Raw genomic sequence first — 22,628 nt, 5'->3', positions numbered from 1 at the left:
TCCTGCCACAGAGCTCCCTTTCTGGTTCCTAATGGGCACCACACTCTTCCTTGATCAGGATCCTTCACATATGCTGTTTCAACCTGGAATAGCAACTGCCCCCCCAACCTGTCCCCCAAAGTCAGTCACTATTTACATGTTTTCAAGGCACCCTGTACTTGTCCCTCTGTTGTGCTTATGACAGACGCGGTCAGTTTGCTTCTCAACTAGGAATCACGTGTCTCATTCATCACCCAAATCTTGGCCCAGAAGCAATTCAAATCACTGATCAATGAATTCCAGAGCTTTTAGTGTGAGAGGCCTAGTGGGACTCTAAAATGGTCTATAATGAGCAACTTGGTCTTGGTGAATAAAAGGAATTTTGTACCCACAACATGCAGTTTCTAAACTGAGGTTTAGAAATAAACCTATTTGTTCCTATTCAACAGTCTTCTTATGTTGGCTGAAAACTAACCCCTTTCCCAGTGTCATCTGTTTTGGGTAGAGTGAAAGGATTTTCTAAGGGAGAAATATTTTATATGATTTCTTCAAGGCTTTTCTCCTAAGAAACTTACAATATTTTACCATTTATTATTTTCTAAATTAATTAATTTTTTTGGCCACACCACACAGCATTCGGGATCTTAGTTCCCCGACCAGGGATCAAACTCGTGCCCCCCTGCAGTGGAAGTGCGGAATCTTAACAGCTGTACTAACAGAAGTCTTTACTTTACCATTTAAACTGTGCTGTGCAATACAGTAACCGCTAGCCACATGTGGCTAATTATAATTAAAATAAAAACTTCAGTTTCTCAGCTTCGCTAGGCACATTTCAAGTACTTAACAGGCACATGTAGCTAGCAGCTACAAATTGGACAGCACAGATATAGAACATTTCCAACACTGCCAAAAGTTTTACTGGACAGTGACGTAAAACTGTTTTGCAGAATCCAATTTTTTTTCTAGTTTGTCCTGCCAGTGATATGGAAATCAAGATATGTTAAATTTCTATGTTAACTTAGCACAGAGGAGGACCAGAGATTTTGGAGAGGCTAGCAAAAGCTGTACATACTTTCTTTGCTCTGCCCGATGCCTTGCAGATCAATCACAAGGAAATCCCAGTATCTCTGCCTTCTTTTTTGTAAAACAAGGACAATCCCGCCTCCTTGGGGAATACTGGAGCTAACATGAATATTGTATATACATCATCACTAGTTGGAGTGTGTGCATAGAGAGATTAACCTCTCCAGATTGTTGTATCCTACCCCCAAAAATCAAGAAGTTTTGCTTCACCTATGTCAAAAGTATTTTAAGAAGTACAAAATATGTGGGGAAAGTACTGTATGATTGTTAGATAAAGCTTCACAGAATTTATATCACCATGTGATACAGGATATAATAAAGCTTAAGTGGGGTTGAGTCCATCATTAAACTTGTTTTATGAGGATCTAAGCAATGATAAAAAAATAGCATGTCCATAAATCTTTAAAAAAAAATTCTAGAGGACACATTTTATTGCAGAATATTACCACTGCCAGTTATGAATACCCTACTTGCTTTTCTGCTCAAAATACACGTTTCTCCGTATCATCGTAACTACTGTATTCACTTTAGCCAAAGTCTAATCCTAGTTTAAATTGTGAATTTAAATGAACATGTACTATGAAGTCGAAGTGAGAATCTGACAGGTCCTTTGTTCTGGCTCAGCCTTTTCCTGATGCAGGGTTCTCTCTGTGGGGCTTACTTCTATCACTACTAACCTGGGTTTGCTGGCCTATAAAAGGGGAAAAGCAGCTCTGGTTATTTAGAGAGAAGCAGCTGACTACCAGGTATAGCATATTTATCAATGTCTCAAGATGCTGGCTCACTTATCTCCACTTATTGCTGCAGCCATACTACTTATCTCACTAAATCCTTCCTTGTACATCTAAATTTCAGATATCTATTCTGTCACTGAAGTTTGTGGTTTGAGCACAACTGAAAAAGAACCAGAAGATATGGGTGGTAAATAACAGTCACACAAATACAAAAAGATACTTAAGTGTTAGAAACGTTTATTTGTCAAAATATTAAAAAAAAAAAGGGGGGGAAAAGTGGAGTAAAACAAGGCTAAATTTCAGCTAATGCTGTACCATGATCACAGGTCAGACATAAAAAAACAAAACAAACAAAACAACAACCACCAAAACCCCAATGGTCCTAGCAGTTTCAGAAGATTAGCTTCAACGTTAGAGTCCAGAGCTAACAGAGAAGAGTAAAAGGCTGCTTGCCACTACATGGTCATTTTAAAGGGAAAGGAGATGTTGCAGGTAGACAGGGAGAAGGGTTCAACTCCTAAGGAAAGCAAGATAAGAGGGATTCCACTGTACAGGAAAAAGGGGATGCCAGCATAATCCTTACCTAGGGCTGCTCAGAGGCTGAGAACATAAGGAATAGAGTGAAAGGCTACAGAGACTAGTATCAGGAGGAAAGAAAAGTCAACTTAGAAGAATTAAATTAAGAAAGAAAACATAGTTGGTCACAAACTCCTTTGTTTACTGAAACATGAAGCAATGGAAACATCCCGGCAAAGGGGACCGCGCGGAGCAAGTTCTCATATATGACCGCAGCCCGAGGGTTCAGTCCGCAATTATCCTACCTGAAAGAGAGCACAACACAAGAGGCTTACACAATGCCTGGAGAGCAGCTTGGCTCCGAGTACAAGGGCCCCGGTCCCGTCCTGTATTCCAGGGGGAAAGAAAAGAACAGAACAAAACAAATCCAAGTCAGACCGGATCAAACTTACAACTCATATAATTACCTAGGAGTCTTCTATGGCTATATATAGGAGTTTACTTTTAGCTATATATAGAACAAGAAGCAGTCTATCTGGAAGACTGCTGTGTTGGTGATAAACATATCTTTCTCACTTTCTCACCAATCTTTTAGGCAAGACTACTTCTGTGATACAAGGCTACTGTCGCTGCAACAAAGGGCATACAGATATTATCAAGAACCATAATTTATCCAGAACAATCAGAAGATGCCAAGGTCTCAAATATGGCCAACTGCAGTCTTCTAAATTTGTCTCATTTTTAATCTTTCATAGTGAACAAATTTTCAGAAATGGGTATCACAATCACAAAGGGTATCAAGGAGTGGTTCATTCATCCTCCAACATATCTGCATATCATACTGTCACAGATTTAGAGCCATAATTCCAGTAGTTCCTTTAATTGACCAAATCTCCCTTACCAAATCAAAAGAAGAAATCCTAAATTCTCTAATTCTTCCACTGATGATGGGAACTCCAGACACCAATGGCTGGGGGAAAAAAAAAGTTAACTCACACCAAGTTCCTCTACTTATTACAGACAAAGGGCCAAATCTTGGTCTTGATCTGTGCCAATCGACTTCAAAAGTTGTGACGTTCTTGAATCAGTTCTGCTAGGGTGAGACCCGAATTTGGATCCCCAACAGTTCTGGAGTATTTCATCCTGGCAGCCTCATTAACATCAGGCTCCTGGGACTGCAACCAACTCAAGGTTATTCAGTCCATTTGAGGTTCACACCTGGAAGGTAAGTTTCTTTAAAAGTCATCACTAAAAAGAGGTTAGTTGAACAACCACTGCTCGCAGTCAAAAACCACTTAAAAAATACCTTAGCAATACCCTTTAAAGACCACAATATACACTAATTTAATATTTAACTTTGGAACATATCTGAGAGAAATATAAGTTATCCGATAGAAGATACCACCTTACTTTAGAGGCATATCCTACTTCATGGCAGATCCAGCAGCAATAAAAGTAAAAAAAGTAAAATGGCAAACTACACTAGTTGTAAGATTGTCCTCTTCATGCACATGAACACACACTACACAGCGGTCTCAGGGGATCCGTCTTGTCATGGTCATATAGGACATAACTTATCACAGGTTCGCATCATATTTGCTTCCCACTACATAAAAGGGCAAATTCCTGTCACTTGGTTTTCTTCTACACATATACCAAAAGGGTACTCAGGAACCCTGAAAACTCAGTGGTAACTCAGTTTAACTTTGCTACGAGGCCTCCAGTTCTACTGATGGTCAATTTCAAGGTACAAGGAAAACTATGAGAATAGAAAGTTATAATGCAATTTCCACTCAGATGAAGAGATTTATCAATCTCTAGATACTCCTAGTTATTCTTGACATTCAAACATCTTTGCTATACATTTTCTGAAGTAGGAAAAATTGCAAGGTTACCATCAATGGGACTTATACACATCAGAAAATTACCTGTTTTATCTAGCTCCTTAAATGTTCCTCTCAAACAAAAAAAAAAAAAAAAAAATTTGCTGGAAGAAATGTTAAGTGTCAGGCTCTAAATGACAGCATCATAAGCCATGCAGAAATACGGCTTAAGTGCCCACACAGAACACGATGCTCTGGATTACTAACAAGGAAGGGACTCGATGGGACAATGGCATCAAAACGCTCTGCTTTCAGGCAAGTATCCTGGAACTAAACACCTAGAATTTAGAGGATTTTATTTGGCTATAGATATGTTAGAAGAGTTTCCTCTGATAAAGGCTCATGACCGAAGTAGTAGTTTTATTAGCAAATTGGATGTCTGAAGTTACAGCTTAAATTCTCACTGGTGACATTCATTATTAACTCCTGAACCTGTACTCTTCAGCGTACACTACAGTGACTTTTGTGGTGGAAAGAGAAAGTGGTTTTGGACTCAGGCACGCCTGAGTTTGAATTCTGGCTCTACCTCTCAATTACCAGGTGACTTTAGGCAAAGGACTTAACCCCTCTGAGCCTTAGTTCCCTTCTCATAAAAGAAAATATCTTAAAGGCCAGCTGTATAATTAAATGATATAATGTACAAAGAGGGCACTCAACAAATGTTAGTTCTCTTAACTATGTCTCTGTAACCCAGATCTGCTTACACTTGATTAAAGAAAAATATTCTCACTAACAAACTGAGTTGCTGTTGTTCTCTCAGAAGGAACAAGTTGGTTGGTTGGAGTTGTAAACTAAAACCTCGACAGGCCAAATGAACCCCTGGCCTAAGTTAGAGAAATACTTCAGACTAACATGCAATTTATACCTTTTGGATACTGTCCTGACAGCAAATGGATGGCTTTAGCCTCCTCTATGTGGCACAGGTCTCCCTCCTGGGGAACTAAATGGAATCTCTTAACCACACCCACCCCACTCTCACCTCCAGTTTTTAAAAGGCTGAGTACCGTGCTCGGTCCACATACTGCTCCCGCTCATACCGGGCCATGTCATACAGAGAATTCCGTGCAGCTGCTGAAGCCTGAGACAGCTCACTCTCTGGCCCATAACCGTAGCCCTCTCCAACTGTGGGGAGCACAGCTGCAGCACGACGCAGGGGGCTCCTGTCCCTTCCATAATAGGAGGAAGTGGTGGCAGCGGCAGCAGCCATAGCAGCTGAGGTGGCAGCAGCGCCTGAGTTTGGCAACAGGTGTCTGTCGTAGGGATCAACAGAAGTGGAGTTGAGGTGACTGGTCACAGCTGTGCTCTGGACTTGAGGCAGATGGGACATGGTCTGCTCTGCGTAGTTGTACGCGGAAGCTGCTGCTGCTGCTGCCACTGCCTCGTAAGAACGGACTCGGTAACGCTTATAGTAGTCGAGCGCTCCATACGCATCGTTGTAATACATGGATTCCCCGTAGCCCATGGTGTAAGGTGTGCGCACTGCTCCATACTGTTCGTTATACTGCTCGGTAAAGTCCGCCACACGACCCGTACGATCTACTGGACACTCTTTGGACCAGTGCCCCTCTTTCCCACACCGATAGCAGCCACTCTGGTCTCCCATCCCAGGGGCAGTCCGAAGCCGGCTGGTAGACAACTGCACGTGCATTCGTTTGCCTTGAGGAAACAGACGTAAGAAGATTTATTATAACTCATTGACATTCTTTATCCTCCCCAAAATGAAAGTGAACTAGTTGGCAAAAGACATGCAAACATATGCACACTCCTGCAACCCTATTTCAGCAATCCCCTCCCAAAGAAGTTGAAGTTTTAACAGACGAGAGCTAGAAAATTTAAGTTCTCAGAAACCAGTCAATACTCTACTTACACCAGTAGATTGGGATTCCCTCCTACTTCCGTCTCCACAACTTTCTTCTCCAACACAGAAATTGAGAAAGTTTCCACTTTTCACTACTAAGACTATTATTAATTCTAACCATTCAAAACCTGACAGTTTTTCCAAATCAAATATCCAACAAAACCTCAGTTATGCCAGAGGAAAGCATCCTACCTCTCAATGATTTACTCAGGGCCACATAAGGCCTGAGCATTTACTGTAGCTTAAAAACCACAGCAGGGCTTCCCTGGTGGCACAGTGGTTGAGAGTCCACCTGCCGATGCACGGGACAGGGGTTCGTGCCCCGGTCCGGGAAGGTCCCACATGCCGCGGAGCGGCTGGGCCCGTGAGCCATGGCCACTGAGCCTGCGCGTCCGGAGCCTGTGCTCCTCAACGGGAGAGGCCACAACAGTGAGAGGCCCACGTACCGCAAAAACAATACAAACAAACAAAAAAACCCCAGCAATATGCTGTCCATCTTGTTTCCTCCAGCCATTTTTGCAGGTGTCACCAGAAGGCTATGTTGGGTACACAAATCATACCTGGCTCATCATCTGCTTCAACTCTAGTACCTCTAAGAGTTTGTTATAAGACCCTCCACATTTCAACCCCACCTCCACTTTTTTCAGCAAGGGTGAACCCATGCCTACTGTGGAAAAGAAAACTACTTGACCTAGGCCTGTCAACAGCTAGAATTAGATCTTGAAGCAGTACTGGTTTCTTAGGGACAGTGTGCTTCCCTGTAATGGAATGATCGGCATTTCATCCTACTATGTAGTTTACAATTCTTTATAGGGGATTATCTACTTGTTAGAAAAATGCAGCATTTGCCTAAAGGCTTCTGGGCACCCATACAAACAAGCCACATCCATACTTCCAGAAAATGACCAGAACGAGGAACAGCTAAGAGAAGAAACAATCTTTGCCCTGGCCGTGTGTACCATCAAGCCCAGGGACCCTTACTAATGAAAGCATCCAAGGTCTTTAAAAGCAGTTTGAGAAAGGCATATTCTTGGCAGCATTTAGTGCCAAACTGCCTAAGACTTTGGAGACAAGTCAATGCTTTACAAATTGTAGCCAAAAGGCAGCCAGTACAGACATAGAGAACATCATCACTCTAAAGGGCGGCTCAGAACAAATCCCCCCTCCACGATCAGTAAGTTGCTCTCTCTTTAACAGACCTTGTTCTGGATGCAGCTATGCGATAGGAGGCCTCGTGCTCCACCATCCTGTTGGAAACAGCCCGATTCAGGACGGCAGCCAGAACAGCGCCATGCACTGACCCTGAGAGGGGAGCGGGTTAGTGCAGTAATATCACTTTAGTCAAACTCAGTTCTGCCCAATGTCCAACATTCCTACCACCCCAGTTTCTAGCAGCTGCCGCCTCAAACTTAAAACCCTTTCTTTAGCAGAAACAAAGGTGCTCAGGTTTTTACTTCCAGCTGCTAGTAGAGAGGCAGCATCCACCATCAACACTGATACCGTCAACAGATACCAAATGGCAATAATTCTCTGAAAGCAGCAGTTAGCCATCCCAGTATTTTCAGAGATTTAGATACTCCCATTCTTAGAAGTTATTATGGGCCAAATGCTAACTGTGCTTAGAACAGAAACACACGGATTTTTGCCCCAATTTATATCCCAAATGTAGAATTCCCTATAATTTAGACTGGAGGATTACAAGTTAACTTGGCTTTCAAACATGCACGGTGACATTAATCTGTGTGAAAGACACAAACTGTGCTCCAATTCTGAAGTCAGTGTAACAATGCCAATCTAAAAAACAGCCAATCCAGAGAACTAGAGGTACACTTTTAAGGAAAATATTTAACTTGCTCCTTTATAGATTATGGGTCCATTTTTTTTGAGAAATAAAACCCAGTTTTTTTTGCCCCCACTTTGATGTTTCTATTAATACATCCAGTCTTCACCACTGATTTAGAGCGGAACTCAGAAGTTTATAAACATCTGTGGCAAAATTTACCTCTGTAGTAGCTGTGAAAAGGATTCAGGTAAAAAAATTTTTTACCTAGAACTAAAAGATCTGCAACAGAAGTGACAGGTTTTTTTTTTTCACATAATCTTTCCAGAGGTTGTTACTAGGCTTTTAATTTAAATCCCCTAAAGCAGCGGTTCCCAACCTTTTTGGCACCAGGGACCTTTTTTGTGGAAGACAGTTTTTCCAAAGACCAGGGTGATGGGTGGGGAGGGGTTTGGATGATTCAAGCGCATTGCATTTATTGTGCACTTTATTTCTGTTATTATTACATCAGCTCCACCTCCGATCATCAGGCATTAGAGCCCGGTGGGGGGGGGGGCCCTGCCCTAAAGTTCTTATAATTGAAATATACTGTGCTTCTCTATTACCTGAAGGATCCAGGCCAAAGAAAATTGAAAGAAGATTAAATTCTACCACTCTACTACACTTTGGCTTTGGAGAGGCCAAAAGCTTAAAGATTTTCTGAGATCTCCAAAACATTACTGAGATGTGTTGCCAACATTTCCCAGAAAACCAGCCCCCACAAAAGTGTTTTGTTTTGAAACAAAGAGGAGGGCAACTTGGGGTCCTCATTGCTGAGCTCCTATCAAGGGATATAGCTGATATACAACTGTACTCCAATTTAATGCTTGTTTATATATTGGGGGAAAAACGAAACATCTGAACTCTTACATATCATTCCCAATTCAGCTGCCTGAGTTTTTACTTGGGAATAGCTTCTTTAGGGTCTTCCAATGCAAACTTGTTTGCTAACTCAATAGTGGTTCAGTTCACTGCTGCCGGTGGAGAGGAAACATCCTGAAAGACCCAGGTAAACTCAGATTCTGCTGCTTTCTTTCAGAAGTCATACAATGAGGAAGCCTATGGCAGCCATTAACAAATAAAGGTTCAAAAGATGCCCAAAGTGGCACTCTTAAGAGGCCCCCTTCATTAGGAGATGACTGAAAAGGCTTTATGGAAAAATGTGACAAATTGGTATTTAGATTGTATTTTCTGTAAAACTGCAACTTATTATCCAATGCTAAACTTTCTCTTGTCATCTGGAAAAAAAACAGAGCTGGTTATAAAAATGTCTGTACGTACGTACCGTACGCCATTGAGTGCTTTTTCCAGGGGCCCAGGCTAAGAACATGAAAAACCAAATAAAGGATCCTTTTCTTCCAATAAAGACATTAAAAAAAAAAATCTCATGGATCATCGCGTTACTCAGATATCCGCTTCCTGACGTAATTAAACTCACTATATTAAAACAAACATTCCTTTCAAGCCTACTCCCCCCAGTTAACCGATTTCCATATACTTATTTTGGCCCCTACCCTTTTATTCAATTGCATATTAAATAGGCAAGAACATGCAGTATTATACCAGAATACCTCTGCACTTTGTACCTGAGTTTAATTGCACTTTTTACATTTTAATTGTTACTTGTCAAGAGAAAACCCCCATTTCCCCAACACTGTCCATTTACGATCCCCTCCCTCATCAAATGAAAATAATTAAGAATATTTTTAAAGCTGTCTGAAGTGCAACAGCTAATAATGAAAGCCAACTATTATATTTTAAGTAAGTTTCTAACCTTAACAGAAACACTCATTGTTGCAAACACCACTCACCTTTCATCATACAGTGCTTTTACTGTTAAAACACTTTCACATCTTATTACCTCATTCTAGCCTCACTACCATCCTGTGAAGGAGGTATGGCAGGGATCATTAATTCTATTTTATAAGTGGGGAGAATGAAGCGTTGAGAGGTTAAAACACTTGTCCAAAGTCATACGACAAGTTCACGGTAGAAAGTATCTACAACTTTTGCCCTGTGCTTTAAAGAGTAGCTAAAGGCCAAGACAACACTGGCTGAGGCCAGAGATATCTGATGCACCATTTGTAATCTACTATTTGCAAACTTTCTTACCCTTTTCTGGTCAATTTTTCCTCTTCTCCATCTCTTTTCTGTTTTCTAGGTTTAGTAGAGGACCCTTAAGTACTTCTTAACGACCCTTTTAGTGGCACTCAGAGAAAAAATGGTCTTAATTTATGAACCCGAAAAGCGGCTATAAACATGCGGTACAAGATGATAGGGTCAAGAAAAAACTTGAAGAACAGCGCTGTACAACAGAACTTTCTGTGACGAAGGAAACGTTCCATACCTGCACTAACACACTAACCACTAGCCTCATACGACTTCTGAGTGCTTGAAATGTGTGCAGCACAACTGAGAAACTGAATTTTAAAATTTATTTAATTTCAATTTAATAGCCACATGTGGCTAGTGGCCACCATATTAGCACAGTCCTAGAGAGTCTTCAGTCAACCTCTTGTGGTATTAATGACAACATATGTATGTTTATTAATGACGTAAGTAATTCGATACAACACCCTTACTGGAATCTCCTCAGAAGCAGGACCATCATTCCCATTCAACCTAATATTTTTAGAAATTTCCTTTTTCCCCTTAGGGTTAAATAGTAGTAGGTGGAGCAGAATAGTCCACGGCATGGCTTTTGGCTCTGCTTGTATAGTTCAGACCTAACAAACCTGAGTATTCAAAAGATACTCCCCCAAATCCAGATTCACCACCCAGATTTATAATATGGGGATTCTTCGAGATGTCTTCATTGTTCTTTCCCACCACAGCCCATCACCCAAGGCAGTGAAGAGTATAAACCCTAAGCACCGAAACTCTCAAAAGGCTTCCTTGTCATAACAGAAAAAGCAGGTAACCCACAGACCTTTATCCTCCCTTCTCCCATGAGATACTCATTTGCCCAGGCAGATTAAACTTCCAACAGCACCCAAATGAATGATGGCCTGCAGGATAAAGTAACCCACCGTTTGCAATTCTACAAAGTTGCTAAGGAACATCTCGGCAAATCTGGAAAGGAGACGTGTTTGCTTCTCCAAGAGTAAGCTGTGCTTAAGCGTGGTAAACACACAATCTTTCTATCATTTCCGGCTAAAACGGAATGGAAGAAACCACCCTGCCAGCCCCACAGTCCTGTGTTCTTGCCTCTGTCTAGAGCTAAACCCCACTCAGTTTTGCCACCCAGGCCCCAGAGCAGTTCACCTTGAAACTCTGTGTTGTCAAGGCCCCTGATGGCCTCCACTGCATCCTCTGCCCGCTCCATGTGTACAAAGGCATAATCTTTCACGATGTCACATTCGATGACTGGACCATACTCCTCAAACTTGGCCCGGAGCTCTTGGTTGGTACAAGTAGGACTGATGTTGCCTACATGCAACTTGGTTGAAGCTTTGCTCTTATTCTTGCTGGCTTCCACGTTGATGTTCACCCCGTGCAGCTTGTAGTGGTGCAGGTTGCGTATGGCATCCTCGGCCGCCGTCTTGTCCTCTATGTGCACAAAGCCGTAGTTCTTAATGATGTCACACTCCAGCACCTTCCCATACTGCTCGAAGAGTGAGCGGATCTCCTGCTCTGTGGCCTCCCGGGGCAGGTTTCCAATGAACAGCTTCACCATCCTGACAAGAGCCTGGAAAAGAAGAAAGGAGATTTCCAAAAGTTAGGGGTGGAGGGAAAAATTTCAGTGCATTGCATTTTGGATTAATCCTCCAAAGTTCTTGGCACCATCAAGATCCTCACAGAGACGTTCATTATGTTTTCAACAGCGGGAGGAAAGGTTTACTCTTAAGGAGTAGTGTGAGTTGTGTGTGACACGCGAACAGGTCGAGTGTCAGCAGGCAGTGCACAGCCCATCATCTCCGTTAAATGAGGCGCATTTTAGGTAACAGGGTTAGCTGAAAATACTCTTTGGGGGGCAGGTAAGAGAAGAGTCCAAGCAGGGGGCAAGAGGCATATATCTTACTGTCCCTGGTAACAAGGTTTTGGAGGGAAATCTGTGTACCTCTCTTCCGTGCCGCATCACCTTTCAAGATACTCTAAGAATTAAAAGGCCCCCTTTGCCCCAACCTGGGACACCCACGCCCCAGCGGCCCAACTCCAGTTCCTTCGCCCCAACAAAGACTCGACCCGACCTCTGCCCCGCCCCCTCCGGAAACCCGGCCCCGCCTCCTCCCGGTGTCTTCCCCGGACCTCCCGCAGCAAGAGGAGAAACCCTAACCCTGGGCCAACTCCGTCAGCCAGGGGCCGGCCCGGCCCTCTCTCAGGCTCCCCACACACCCACAAGAACCCCTCGCACCTCCGGGTGGCGGCGACGGCGGCGGCGGCTCCCGCGTCAGAGAGAACCCTACAAAATGGCGACGGCCGCTCAAGCCTCAGCGTGACCGGGCCCTTTCTCGCGCGCCAGCTCACGCACGCGCGAGTGCGCGCTGCCCCGCCTCACCCTCGCGGGAGCCGGACGACCAATCCCGCGGCCGCATACAAATGGCTGCCCTGGGCTCTGCTCCCAGTCGCCCCAATACGGGGGCGGGGCCAGCTGGTGACGGTACTGCGGACGGAGGTCAGCCCGCCCCCTGGCCTGACTAGCCAATCACCACCTTGGAAGGTGGGCGGTCGTCGCTCAAGCGTCAGAAGGTTTCTGGACGCAACCACTGACTTGGTGAAATCAGAAGCCCGGGAGAATCACTAAGCATCACAATGGATCGTGCTGCTGGGCCATGTGGGGGAGCGGGGGTGGGGGAGGAAGGCGGCTGCAGATGACAAAGGGTTATCTCACTGGGCCCCCTAAAAAGGGGTTTTCTTAGCGCCTGCCAGCCTCTATGGCAGTTTGGGACAACATTTTAGAAATAGAGGCGCGCCACATTTTAAGCCAACCTAGTCTTTTTTGGTAGAGCTTTTATACATAATTTAAAAATTTTAAATTGCAAACACGTTATGCATTGGTGAGGAAAAGGAGAACCAAAGATGGCAGAGCTGAGATGGCTCTAAGAGGCATTCTATCCTAGCTTCACTTAATCAGTCAAGTTTTGTCACATATACATGAAGGCTGATTTTCTCTCCCTAGCTAGAGAATTAAGCTCTAATTCTGTGTCCTTCACAGTTCCTGATCCGTGGTGAGCACACCAAAGGAGGCCCAGAGAGGTTTCTTGTTTTGGGGGTAGGCCAGGTCTCCGTGCCCACACCAAGCTGCTGGAGGACTGGGCAACTGAGTCCCTGAGCACTTTCCGGCTTTCAAAATTCAGCTGTGGTCCAAGGGCACCTCCTGGTGGTAAAAAGGAAGATATTGAGGTGGATTACTCTCTGTCACCTTTGAACAAAGAATAGAAGTTTATGGAGATTGATGGACTGAGCTTATCTCCAAGTAGAGCATGCCAGGGTGGTTGTCAATCATCATTACTCCTTGGTATGCTTTCTGATGCTGTTAGGCACAAATTCTGCAGGCTGACCTCTTCCTCTCCAACTACTTTGTTATGTTTCTTTCACTGAATTCTTTGTTTCCCAGCAATTTCAGAAGAGGCACTGTCCTTCCAATTCTGATAACAATCATGCTTGTCTCCCACCTAATTCTATTTACCTCTCCCCTTTCCTTCTCCTCTTGGTCGTTTCCACTTTCTCTCTACACTCAGACTTTTAAAACATGTATAGGGACCTCCTTGCCCATATCTGAAATAGCTTTCACTCATCTTCACTGTTATGGTTTTTTTTTTTTTTTGGTATGCGGGCCTCTCCTGTTGTGGAGCACAGGCTCTGGACACGCAGGCCCAGCGGCCATGGCTCACGGGCCCAGCCGCTCTGCAGCATGTGGGATCTTCCTGGACCGGGGCGCAAAGCCGTGTTCCCTGCATCGGCAGGCGGACTCTCAACCACTGCGCCACCAGGGAAGCCCACTGTTATGGTTTTTTAAGTTGGGTTTCTTCCCTGTGTTCCAGGACAGACTTCCACAAATAGAGTCTGAACCTGCTGTCGCCCACCTTCGTGCACTGTGTTTTGGGTTCTGTCCTCCTCTCCAATGCCCCAAGTTTTCTGAGGTCACCAAAACTAATGTCCTTTTAACAGTTTTCACCCTTCTAAAATTTTCATTCATTCACCATCCTTTTCTCCTGTGTTTTTATGCTGTTCCTCCTCATAGCTCTGACTATACCATTACATCTCCTTCCCCCCATCTATTTCCCTGTTCTTATCTATTCCCTGTTACCTCCCTTCCCCTTCCCTCATAGGCAACCAGTAAATGAGTTTAGTGTGTATTACTTTGTTTGTTTGTGTTCTTGCAAGACATGTCTTTTTTTTAATTGCAGTATATTTTTTTAAATGTCTTGCAAGACATGTCTTTTTTTAAAATTGATTTACAATGTTGTGTTAGTTTCTGGTATACGGCAAAGTGATTCAGTTTTATATATACGTATATTATTTTTCATATTCTTTTCCATTATAGGTTATTACAGGATATTGAATATAGTTCCCTGTGCTATACAGTAGAACCTTGCTGTTTATCTATTTTATATACAGTAGTTTGCATCTGCTAATCCCAAACTCCTAATTTATCCCTCCCCCACCTTCCCCTTTGGTAACCGTAAGTTTGTTTTCTACAAGACATGTCTTTTTAGTGCACATTTACTTTTTCCCTTTAATTTAAAGTTTTATTGTGGAAAATTACAAAAAGGCACAAATAGAGAATATTATGCACTCCTGTGGACCCCTTACTCAGCATTGACAGTTATCAGCATTTTGCTGATCTTATTTTGTGTAGCCCCTCTACTTTTTGTGTGGGTGGGTGGGTGGGCTGGAGTTTTTTAAGGCAAATCCCAGACATAATGTCATTCGCCTGTAAGGTTTTCACTAACTGCCTCTAAAGCATCAGCTCTATGCTATGCTAATTTCATCTAATATTTATATTTAAAATTTTCCTAGATTGTCCCAAGTATCCCTTTTTACATTTGGTTTATCCTAATATGGATATAGACAAAGCCCACCCATTGTTCATTTGGGTTAATTAATTTTGCAAATGTTTATGTAAATTGTGTTGTATAGCTCACTGTTTCTCTTTTCACTAAGCACTAAGTTACTGTGTGGTGTCTAACTATTGAGTAATACTCCACAGTGTGCAGCCACCATGTTTTGCCTATCCTTATCCCAGCATAGGACACTCAGGTTGCCTCCCAACTCCTTAGTGTTGCTATAAACAAGGTTGCAGTGGACATCCTTATGTTAATTCTGAGCGCCCTAATGGTTTGGTGTGAGAATTTGAGGGGAGATAAGCCCAGGGGTGGGATTGCTGGGTTGCTGGGTCATAGGGTATACTTGGAACTAACTTGTCCAAGTAGTGCCAGGTTGTCCTCTGGAAACCAGTCTACCCTCCCACCTGAGGGGCCCTGCATCTCAGTGTCTCTGCCAATGTTTGCCATTATCCAGTTGTCTAATTTTGGGCAGTATAATAGGTATAAAGTGGTATATCATTGTTGCTTTAATTTGTATTTCTCTGATTACTAATGATTCTAAGCATCTCTTATTTCTCTGAAGTGTGGGAGGTTGACTCTTCTGTAACTTCCCTATTCGTATCTTTTCCCCATGTTTCTTGTCAGGTTACAGTCTCCTTTTTGTTTGCAGGATTTTCTTGTATGTTCTCGATATTAATCGCTTATTGGTTTCAAATATCTTCTCTCATTCCACCAAATTATTAACTTTGTCCATGGAGTCCTTCCTTCACTGAACAGAAATCCTTACTTTTTTTTTTTTTTTTTTTTTGCGGTACGTGGGCCTCTCACTGTTGTGGCCTCTCCTGTTGCGGGGCACAGCCTCCGGACGTGCAGGCTCAGCGGCCATGGCTCACAGGCCCAGCCGCTCCGCGGCATGTGGGATCTTCCCAGACCGGGGCACGAACCCGTGTTCCCTACATTGGCAGGTGGACTCTCAACCACTGCGCCACCAGGGAAGCCCGAAATCCTTAATTTTTTTATGTGATCAACTTAATCAATTTTTGTCTTAAAGTTTGTGCTTTTGAAGTTTTGTATAAAATGTCCTTTTCCATCCCCCTGAGTCACAAATATATTCTCCTACATTTTCTTCTATTAACATTAATGTTTTTACCTTTCACATTTAGGTCTGTAGTCCGTTTAGAGCAGTGCTGTCCAAACAGAAATATAATGTGAACAACATATACAAAATTTTCTGGTAAACACATTTAAGAAATAAAAGGAAACAGTTGAAATTAAATTTAATATTTTCAAAATCCAATATAGCTAAACTATCTCAACATATAATCAGTATAAAAATTATTGAGATGTTTTAAATTCTTTTTTCTCCTCTTCAGTCTTCAAACTCCGGAAAACATTTTACACTTACAGCACATCTCAATTTGGACTAGCCACATGTCAAGTGGCTAGTAGCCGCGTATGGCCTGTGGCTACCATACCAGATAGCACAGATCTAGAGTTCACTCTTGGAGGTGGGGCTAGGTAAGAACGCAAACATTTTTCTCTAAATAATTAATCCATTTTTATCTGTCCCTATTTCCCCATCGATTTGTGGAACCCGCATTATTGTATTTTTGTGCTCTAATCTGCCTCATATCCGTCACTCCGTTCCATTCTGTCATCTTTCCTGGAACTTTCCCTGTCTTCCACTCATTCCTGAAGGTGTCTCCCAAGACTTGCTTCCTGACCTTATGCTTATGCTTATCCTCTTCTATGTCCTGTCCTTAAGGATTCCTGGACTCGGGTAGCTTCAGCTACCATGTGTTCATAAATGCTCAAACCATATTTTTATTACGTCTCCATTCACAATGTCTGACCGCATTCTGCAGGACTGCTTCACTTGGCTGCCCTATTTACAAGTTAAAATGATAACTTCTCCATTGGTTCCTCACGCCCATATACATTTCCTTCTAAAATCTCCAGTTATTGCTTTCTCTCCCAACCCACAGGCTTGTCACCATGGAGTACGAATACCCAGATTCCCTGAGCACGCCGCAATGTGTGATTTTCTCTTCCTTCATACGGTGGAGATGTTACAGTTATACCTGAAGAGCAAAAGAAGGTGTCTGTGTAGTGCTGATGTATTACTCCATTTACTCCCACGACAGATTATTCCAGTTACATTATCCACATGTTTACTTTGGCATACTGAATCTGCTCTTCTTAAGAGAAAGGGATAATTATTCTGTGTACTATCTGGTCTACCACATCTCATGTTTGGAAACGTTCTGGGCCTGCACACACCTGACCCTGTCTTTGTCAAGGCTGATGACAGTCAGGGTCTGCTCAGCCAGAGCCCTTGGCCGATTATGCTAAAGATGGGGCTGCTTTCCTGGAAAGACCTCTGAGCCCCAAAAAGAAATGGTTGTTTGTATATGGGAAGCAGTGAAAGAACAAAGCTTTTCCTATAGGAGGCCACCAAGGCAAATACGATTGCCCTGAAACCTCCAGTTGCCGAGCCAGAGACAAGAGGGAAAGCCCCCTGCTCCTTTTTTTTATACTTCACTGGATCTAAAATACATTCTCCTGTGTTTTTGTTTACACACTTAGGATGTATCTCGTGGCTTCCCAGGGTGATCTCATTCTATTGGTCAGTGGATTGGGAACCTGTTACTTATCTGATCCCTGTCTGAACTCCCTCGATCCCCTGTTGGGGTCCTCTCTATTGAGACAGAAGGTGGGGGTCAGTAATCACCACCTACATGCTCCACTCTCCGCTGTCAGGCTGAGCAGTGGCTGAGACTAGGCTGTCTTCCATTTTTGAAAACAGTTGAGAGAATCACGAGCGAAGAAAGTTGTGCACCAGGGAAGCAGTCATTCACTGCCTCCATACTGCTTGTTAATATCATGGTGAACGTCTTTGGTCTGAAAAGAGGTTTGACATTGGTCATCCCAGCAAAGAGGAGGTCATTGTCATGGGGAAATGAGGAGACTCACAGGATAATGTGGTTCTTGGCGGGATGCTGGGGGCAGAGCGGGAAACCTGACACACAGGAGACCAGGGCCAGAAGGAAGAACAGGGGCATGGGCAGAGAGGCTTGTGGTCAGGAAAGCAAAGACACCCAGAGGCAGTAAGAGAAGCTGAGCTGTTTAATCACCTCCTTGGCCAGACTCAAGGCCGTGGTTGCCCCTGAACAACTCACACCCGGAAGCTGTTGAGAGTTGCTGGAGATGGAGGGGCTGCTTGAGTCAGAGGATGAGGGAGGATGGGAAGGGGGAGCTTCGGCGTCTCTGACCTGTCATCTGGCAATCTTGCCCCCAGGTCCTGCTTCAGCTCTGAGAGGTTCCTGGCTGGTCCCCAGGGGCAAGGACTGGATGGCGTGCCCTAGCTGTGGCAGGAGAATGACCCCAAGGCAGGGGCAGCCATTCCCCACGTGGCCTATGGAGAGGGTGCTGTGCTGTGGTGGGGATAGAGGCGTAAGGCTAGGGGAGGAGGGAAGAAGGGGGGGAGTGGAATTGGGGGTTGCCTGGGCCCCACCACCAGTCTGGAATTAAATAGCAGAAGAGAAGGGTTGCCCTTGGGGACACTGACTTGTCTCCAGAGACAGTTCCTGGTGATGGGTTGACCTTGGCAACAGACCCTAGCAGCAGGCAGTTGTCCTGACAAGAGGGTGGTCCCTGTCGACGGTCCCTGGCAGTTTCCTGGACAGAGGGAGGCAGCTGGCCTGGGAGTCTCGCCCCCAACTACTTGTTCTTCTTGAAGAAGCTGAAGCGCTTTTCTCGCTCTCGTTCTCTGCCATCCTTGCTGCGAAGTACGACAGGTCCCTCCGCCCCGACCGGTGATACCGGGGGCATGGTCATGGCCCGGGTCATGCCCCGGGTGGCAGTGGGCACTGCTGGCTCTTCAGGCTCTCCAGAGGCCGAGGACGCAGTGGCAATGGCTGCATTCACCACCCTCAACCACGAGCTCATCTCTGCCTGCAGAGGGGCGTGGAAAGACAACTGGTCAGCTTGGAGGATGCTATGCTTGGGTGGCTGGCTCGCCCACAGTGGGGAAGTGGAAGAGGAGGAGGTGGAGATGACTGCCTCATCTCACTGGAGAAAAAGACCCCTTTAAGGTAGGGAACATGTTTCGGTGTGGCCCTCACAAACATCCAGTTGGCACATTGTGGGTTGTCTGATATTGAAGAATGAGACACTTCAGACAAGGAAAAAGAGAGAGGCGAGGGAAGAAAGAAATGTGCATCTGGAGGTTCTAAGACTTCCCAGAGAGAAGGGGGACACGGGAGGAGAAGGGACAGCTCACCTCATCCTTGGCCTGGAATAAATATTCTTTCCCATCCTGTAAGCTGTTGGGAGAGAGAGAAACTTCAGGGCAGAGCTGAGACTCTGATTGGCCAGATCAGGGCTGGTGAGAGCTCACTATCACCCAGACACCAGGCTGGAGAACATGCCCGGGAACCTCAGAGCCAGATCAGACACGTTCTGCACGTTCTTCAGATTCCCGGGACTGTGCCAAAGCACATCCTTCCTGATTGGCTGCCGAGGACCAGGGGCAGGCGGGGGCAGGCCCCCGGAGGTACCTGGAGACAGGGGAGCGCCAGCATCCTGCCTCAAGACCTCCCAGGCAGGATAACTTTTCAGCTTGACAGGCCTGCGTCTTGGTGCTTCGGCTCCCCTTAGTGTGGAATACAGCCAGATCCCCCGCCTCTCCCTCCTTGACCTCTCTGTCCCCTAGTGGCTCCCCTGTGCCTTGTATCACTGTGACCTTCCCTCCCATCCTGAGGGCACGTTCCATTCCTACCCCAGCTTGAAGACATGCTTGCGCTTTCGATAATCAAAGGCAACGCTGCCCTGGGCTCTGGCCAGGCTGACAGGCACTTCTCCGTGGTACGGCACTCCTGCACTGGCTGCCTTAGCATCCTTGTAAAAGCCAAGGCTCCCACGCCGCAGGACACAGTACACGTTCTGCCATGACCTGGGAGAGACATGGTGCAGGTGACGAGGAGGGGACGCAGGTGACCGACTGGACTTTGAGGGGCCAGGCATCCTGGGAACAGCTTGGCTGTCATTGGGCCCATCGTCTCTACACCCTCCCGGCCCTCACCTGAGGCCCCACCTGCTCCTGAGTCCTACCCCCCACCGCCCCAGTCTAGGAAGAGGTTCTGGGCAAGCCTCTCCAGAAGGCAGGAGCCGCAGAGGCCGCAGGCACCACACGACCAGACCCGGTACCTGTTGGCGGCCTTCTTGCCAAAGGCCTCCATCTCCTGTTTGCGGCACAGCAGCCCCTCCATCTGTTCTTGGGCAGAGAGCTCCGGGCCGCGGGTGGGCAAGGTGGCAACCCGGGCTGACTCGGATGACCTGCTCTGGGGCATTATAGGAGGGGTCGGGCCCCGTGTCCGGGTCTGCTTCTCTCCCCGTGGCCCATTGGCCTCGTCCCCAGCACCAGACCCCTGTGAAGAAAATGGTGTCTGTGTCAAAAGATAAGATGGGGGTTTCCCTGGTGGCGCAGTGGTTGAGAGTCCGCCTGCCGATGCAGGGGACACGGGTTCGTGCCCCAGTCCGGGAGGATCCCACATGCCGCGGAGTGGCTGGGCCCGTGAGCCACGGCCGCTGGGCCTGCGCGTCCGGAGCCCGAGCCCATGCTCCGCAGAGGCCACAGCATGAGAGGCCCGTGTAACGCAAAAAACAAACAAACAAAAAAGATAAGATGGGAGACACCTAGCCTGCAGGTTGCAAAGCTGGAAGTCCATGAGCTGGTCTTGCCACCTCCACGTTTCCTCTGAGTCTCTGCCCTCTCCTGACCCCGCTGTCCCCACCGCCCAGCTCACACCCCCATTTCATCCCATATCTCCCAGTTATCGATACCCACACCTCCAGGAGAAACTCACAGGCCCTTCTGGGAAGCTGCCCTGCTCAAGTCTCTGTTGTTCCACCAGGGGCTACAAGGACAAGACGCTGTAAGCAGATGTGCAAGGGGAGGGGCTAAGATTCTGATGGGGGCGCTTGGGGCAGCAGGAGTCACCTGTGGGGCTTCCGCATCTGTGCAGACGCCGTTCACGCTGGCTGGCTGTGAGGGTGCTGGCAGGCGGGGCTGGGCTCTGGAACGGCAGAGGTGACAGAGAACGTGAAGTCTGTGTGTTGCTCTGGCTCAGGCCCCACTTCCTCCCCGAAGTGTCCCACCTCTCACCTGTCCCAGGTAGCATCGGGAGCTGTCTGGCTGTCCAGCAGGGCCCCTTCAGGCACACTGGTTGTGGGCTCTGGGGCAGGGGGCTGTTTCCTCCGTTCCTCTTCCTCCCTCTTTCTTTTCCGCTCCTTCTCCTGCTCCTCCAGCTGTCAAAAATTTCTGAGGTCAGAGCATGGAAGGTCCCAGGCATTGGGGAAAGCTGAAATGTCTCAGCTCTAGTCTGATGAAACAGGAAGAATGGAGACTATAATTCCAGATGAGGGCGGGGATTAGGAGTTATGGGGGGGATGGTGTCTCTTAGTGCCACCCAGGGAAACGGATGGCTCCTAAAGCTGAGGTGACAACAGGGCACTCTTGGCTCACATCTGGGAGATGCTGGGGCAATGGGAAGAGAAGAAATGCCTTCTTCAAGCAGGAGAGCGCGCAGAGTCTGGGGCAGTGGGATGGGGCCGGTACTCCTGGGGTCCTGTAGCCCTCACCGCCGTGAGCTTCTCCAGTGCGCTGAAGCGCTCCTCCCAGGCCACTGCGGACTTCTGGAAGGCTTCGTGCCGCTTGATGAGGCTCTCGACTTCATCGACTGTGCAACCCAGCTCAGCACTTCGCACCAACGGCTCCTGGCTGCACAGCCAGGCCTCCGCCATACCTGCGTCTCTCCCGAACACGAGCACCTCCAAAACTGCAGGGATTGGGGGTTGCAGGGAGGTGGCAAATCAGGGTGGGCAATGACAGGGTATTATAGCCACAGCAGCTTCAAGCACAGGGGCACAGAGAAAGCCACTGCCCCAGAGCAGGAGCTTAGGGCAGAGCCAGGCAGTGCCAAGGGTGGGGGCCTTGAATTCCATGCCCCAGATTCCTGGTCTCACCTACTCTGGAAACTACAGGGTGCAAGACCCCCAGCCGCTCCCTCACCACCCAGGGCCTGGAGCCGGTGCAAGACCCCCAGCCGCTCCCTCACCGCCCAGGGCCTGGAGCTGGTGCAAGACCCCCAGCTGCTCCCTCACCACCCAGGGCCTGGAGCCCTCAGTTTCCTACAGCGGCTCACCAAGCTGCAGCCAGTCCATCTTCTCCTGCCACTTGTCAGCTGTCTCCTGGCGCCGTGCCTGAAGCTGAGACAGCTTCTCTGAGATCTGGGTCGGGGCGGGGTGGGGGGGGGGAGATGCGAGTTAGCACCCAGAGGGGCCTTGCCAGGGTCCCTGGGGGTCTCACATGGGGGAACCAGTGATTTCTGATTTCAAGAGGCAGACAGTTCTGGGAGAAAGACAGAATGGGGAGATCCCTGAACAGCACTAAGGGGAAGGTGAAAGGTTTCTGCAAAGAAAGAATGAAAGGAAGCAGGAAGACTCAGAGGAGAAATCAGCATTCAGCCCTCCCCCGTGAGGGCGCCCGGCTACGCCCAGGCCTCACCCACCTCCTCAGCCGCGTAGTGGCTCCTGGCGAGCAGCCCCTGTCCCATGTCAATGCAAGAGGAGAAGCGGTCAGCCCTTGCCTCTATCTCCGCCTTGATGCCTTGGTGGTTCTTGATGACCAGGTCTGCGGAGGAAACATCCCTGGGGGCACGGAGACCACATCACCCGCTGCCCACAACCCTATCCCGGCCACCAGCC

The 22,628-nt window shown here is 46.7% G+C and overlaps 3 protein-coding genes across 9 annotated transcripts in view; 1 reads left to right on the top strand and 2 right to left on the bottom strand.

The window, feature by feature from the left end:
• LOC132525592 (RNA-binding protein 4) overlaps positions 1-5,193 on the top strand; it is a 28,848-nt gene extending 23,655 nt beyond the window's left edge. The window contains exon 3 of the mRNA XM_060158499.1: positions 1,918-5,193. Within this exon, the coding sequence (XP_060014482.1) occupies positions 1,918-1,991 (74 nt within the window). The 3' untranslated portion in view covers positions 1,992-5,193. The remainder of the gene's footprint in view (positions 1-1,917) is intronic.
• On the bottom strand, positions 2,017-12,371 carry LOC132525593 (RNA-binding protein 4B). 5 transcript variants are annotated; one of them, XR_009542301.1, is made up of 5 exons: positions 12,227-12,371; positions 11,137-11,560; positions 5,175-5,851; positions 3,214-3,530; positions 2,017-2,698 (listed from the first exon to the last, which is right to left on the bottom strand). XR_009542301.1 is itself a non-coding variant. In XM_060158502.1 (4 exons), the coding sequence occupies exons 2-3, from the start codon at positions 11,546-11,548 to the stop codon at positions 5,184-5,186; spliced, it is 1,080 nt and encodes a 359-aa protein (XP_060014485.1). In that variant the 5' UTR covers positions 11,549-11,560; positions 12,227-12,371; the 3' UTR covers positions 2,017-3,530; positions 5,175-5,183. The 5 variants fall into 5 exon arrangements, 3 of the variants coding, with proteins under 3 accessions (XP_060014485.1, XP_060014488.1, XP_060014487.1); XR_009542302.1 differs by having other exon boundaries at positions 3,309-3,530; XM_060158502.1 differs by having other exon boundaries at positions 2,017-3,530.
• A 5,601-nt stretch (positions 12,372-17,972) lies between these two features.
• The window catches only part of SPTBN2 (spectrin beta, non-erythrocytic 2), a 31,460-nt gene continuing 26,804 nt past the window's right edge, over positions 17,973-22,628 (bottom strand). For 2 of the 3 annotated variants that reach the window (XM_060158492.1, XM_060158490.1), the window contains exons 27-36: positions 22,433-22,571; positions 22,067-22,151; positions 21,504-21,700; positions 21,028-21,170; positions 20,863-20,938; positions 20,729-20,779; positions 20,070-20,290; positions 19,642-19,815; positions 19,144-19,186; positions 17,973-18,815 (exon numbers count right to left, since the gene is read on the bottom strand). In XM_060158492.1, the coding sequence (XP_060014475.1) occupies positions 18,582-18,815; positions 19,144-19,186; positions 19,642-19,815; positions 20,070-20,290; positions 20,729-20,779; positions 20,863-20,938; positions 21,028-21,170; positions 21,504-21,700; positions 22,067-22,151; positions 22,433-22,571 (1,363 nt within the window). In that variant the 3' untranslated portion in view covers positions 17,973-18,581. The remainder of the gene's footprint in view (positions 18,816-19,143; positions 19,187-19,641; positions 19,816-20,069; positions 20,291-20,728; positions 20,780-20,862; positions 20,939-21,027; positions 21,171-21,503; positions 21,701-22,066; positions 22,152-22,432; positions 22,572-22,628) is intronic. The other variant, XM_060158491.1, reaches the window with a different exon arrangement.

This window comes from Lagenorhynchus albirostris, chromosome 9 (genome assembly GCF_949774975.1).
Source record: "Lagenorhynchus albirostris chromosome 9, mLagAlb1.1, whole genome shotgun sequence".
In the NCBI taxonomy this organism is placed as follows: Eukaryota; Metazoa; Chordata; class Mammalia; order Artiodactyla; family Delphinidae; genus Lagenorhynchus; species Lagenorhynchus albirostris.
Note: the sequence above shows the minus strand (reverse complement) of the source record. Positions and strands in the feature narration are given on the sequence as shown.

Coding starts and splice junctions, on each gene's coding strand:
- LOC132525593 (XM_060158502.1), bottom strand. CDS start 11,548: ATGGTGAAGCTGTTCATTGGAAACCTGCCCCGGGAGGCCACAGAGCAG. Junction 5,852..11,136: donor TGACAACACAGAGTTTCAAG/GTGAACTGCTCT, acceptor TGTTTCCTCAAG/GCAAACGAATGCACGTGCAG.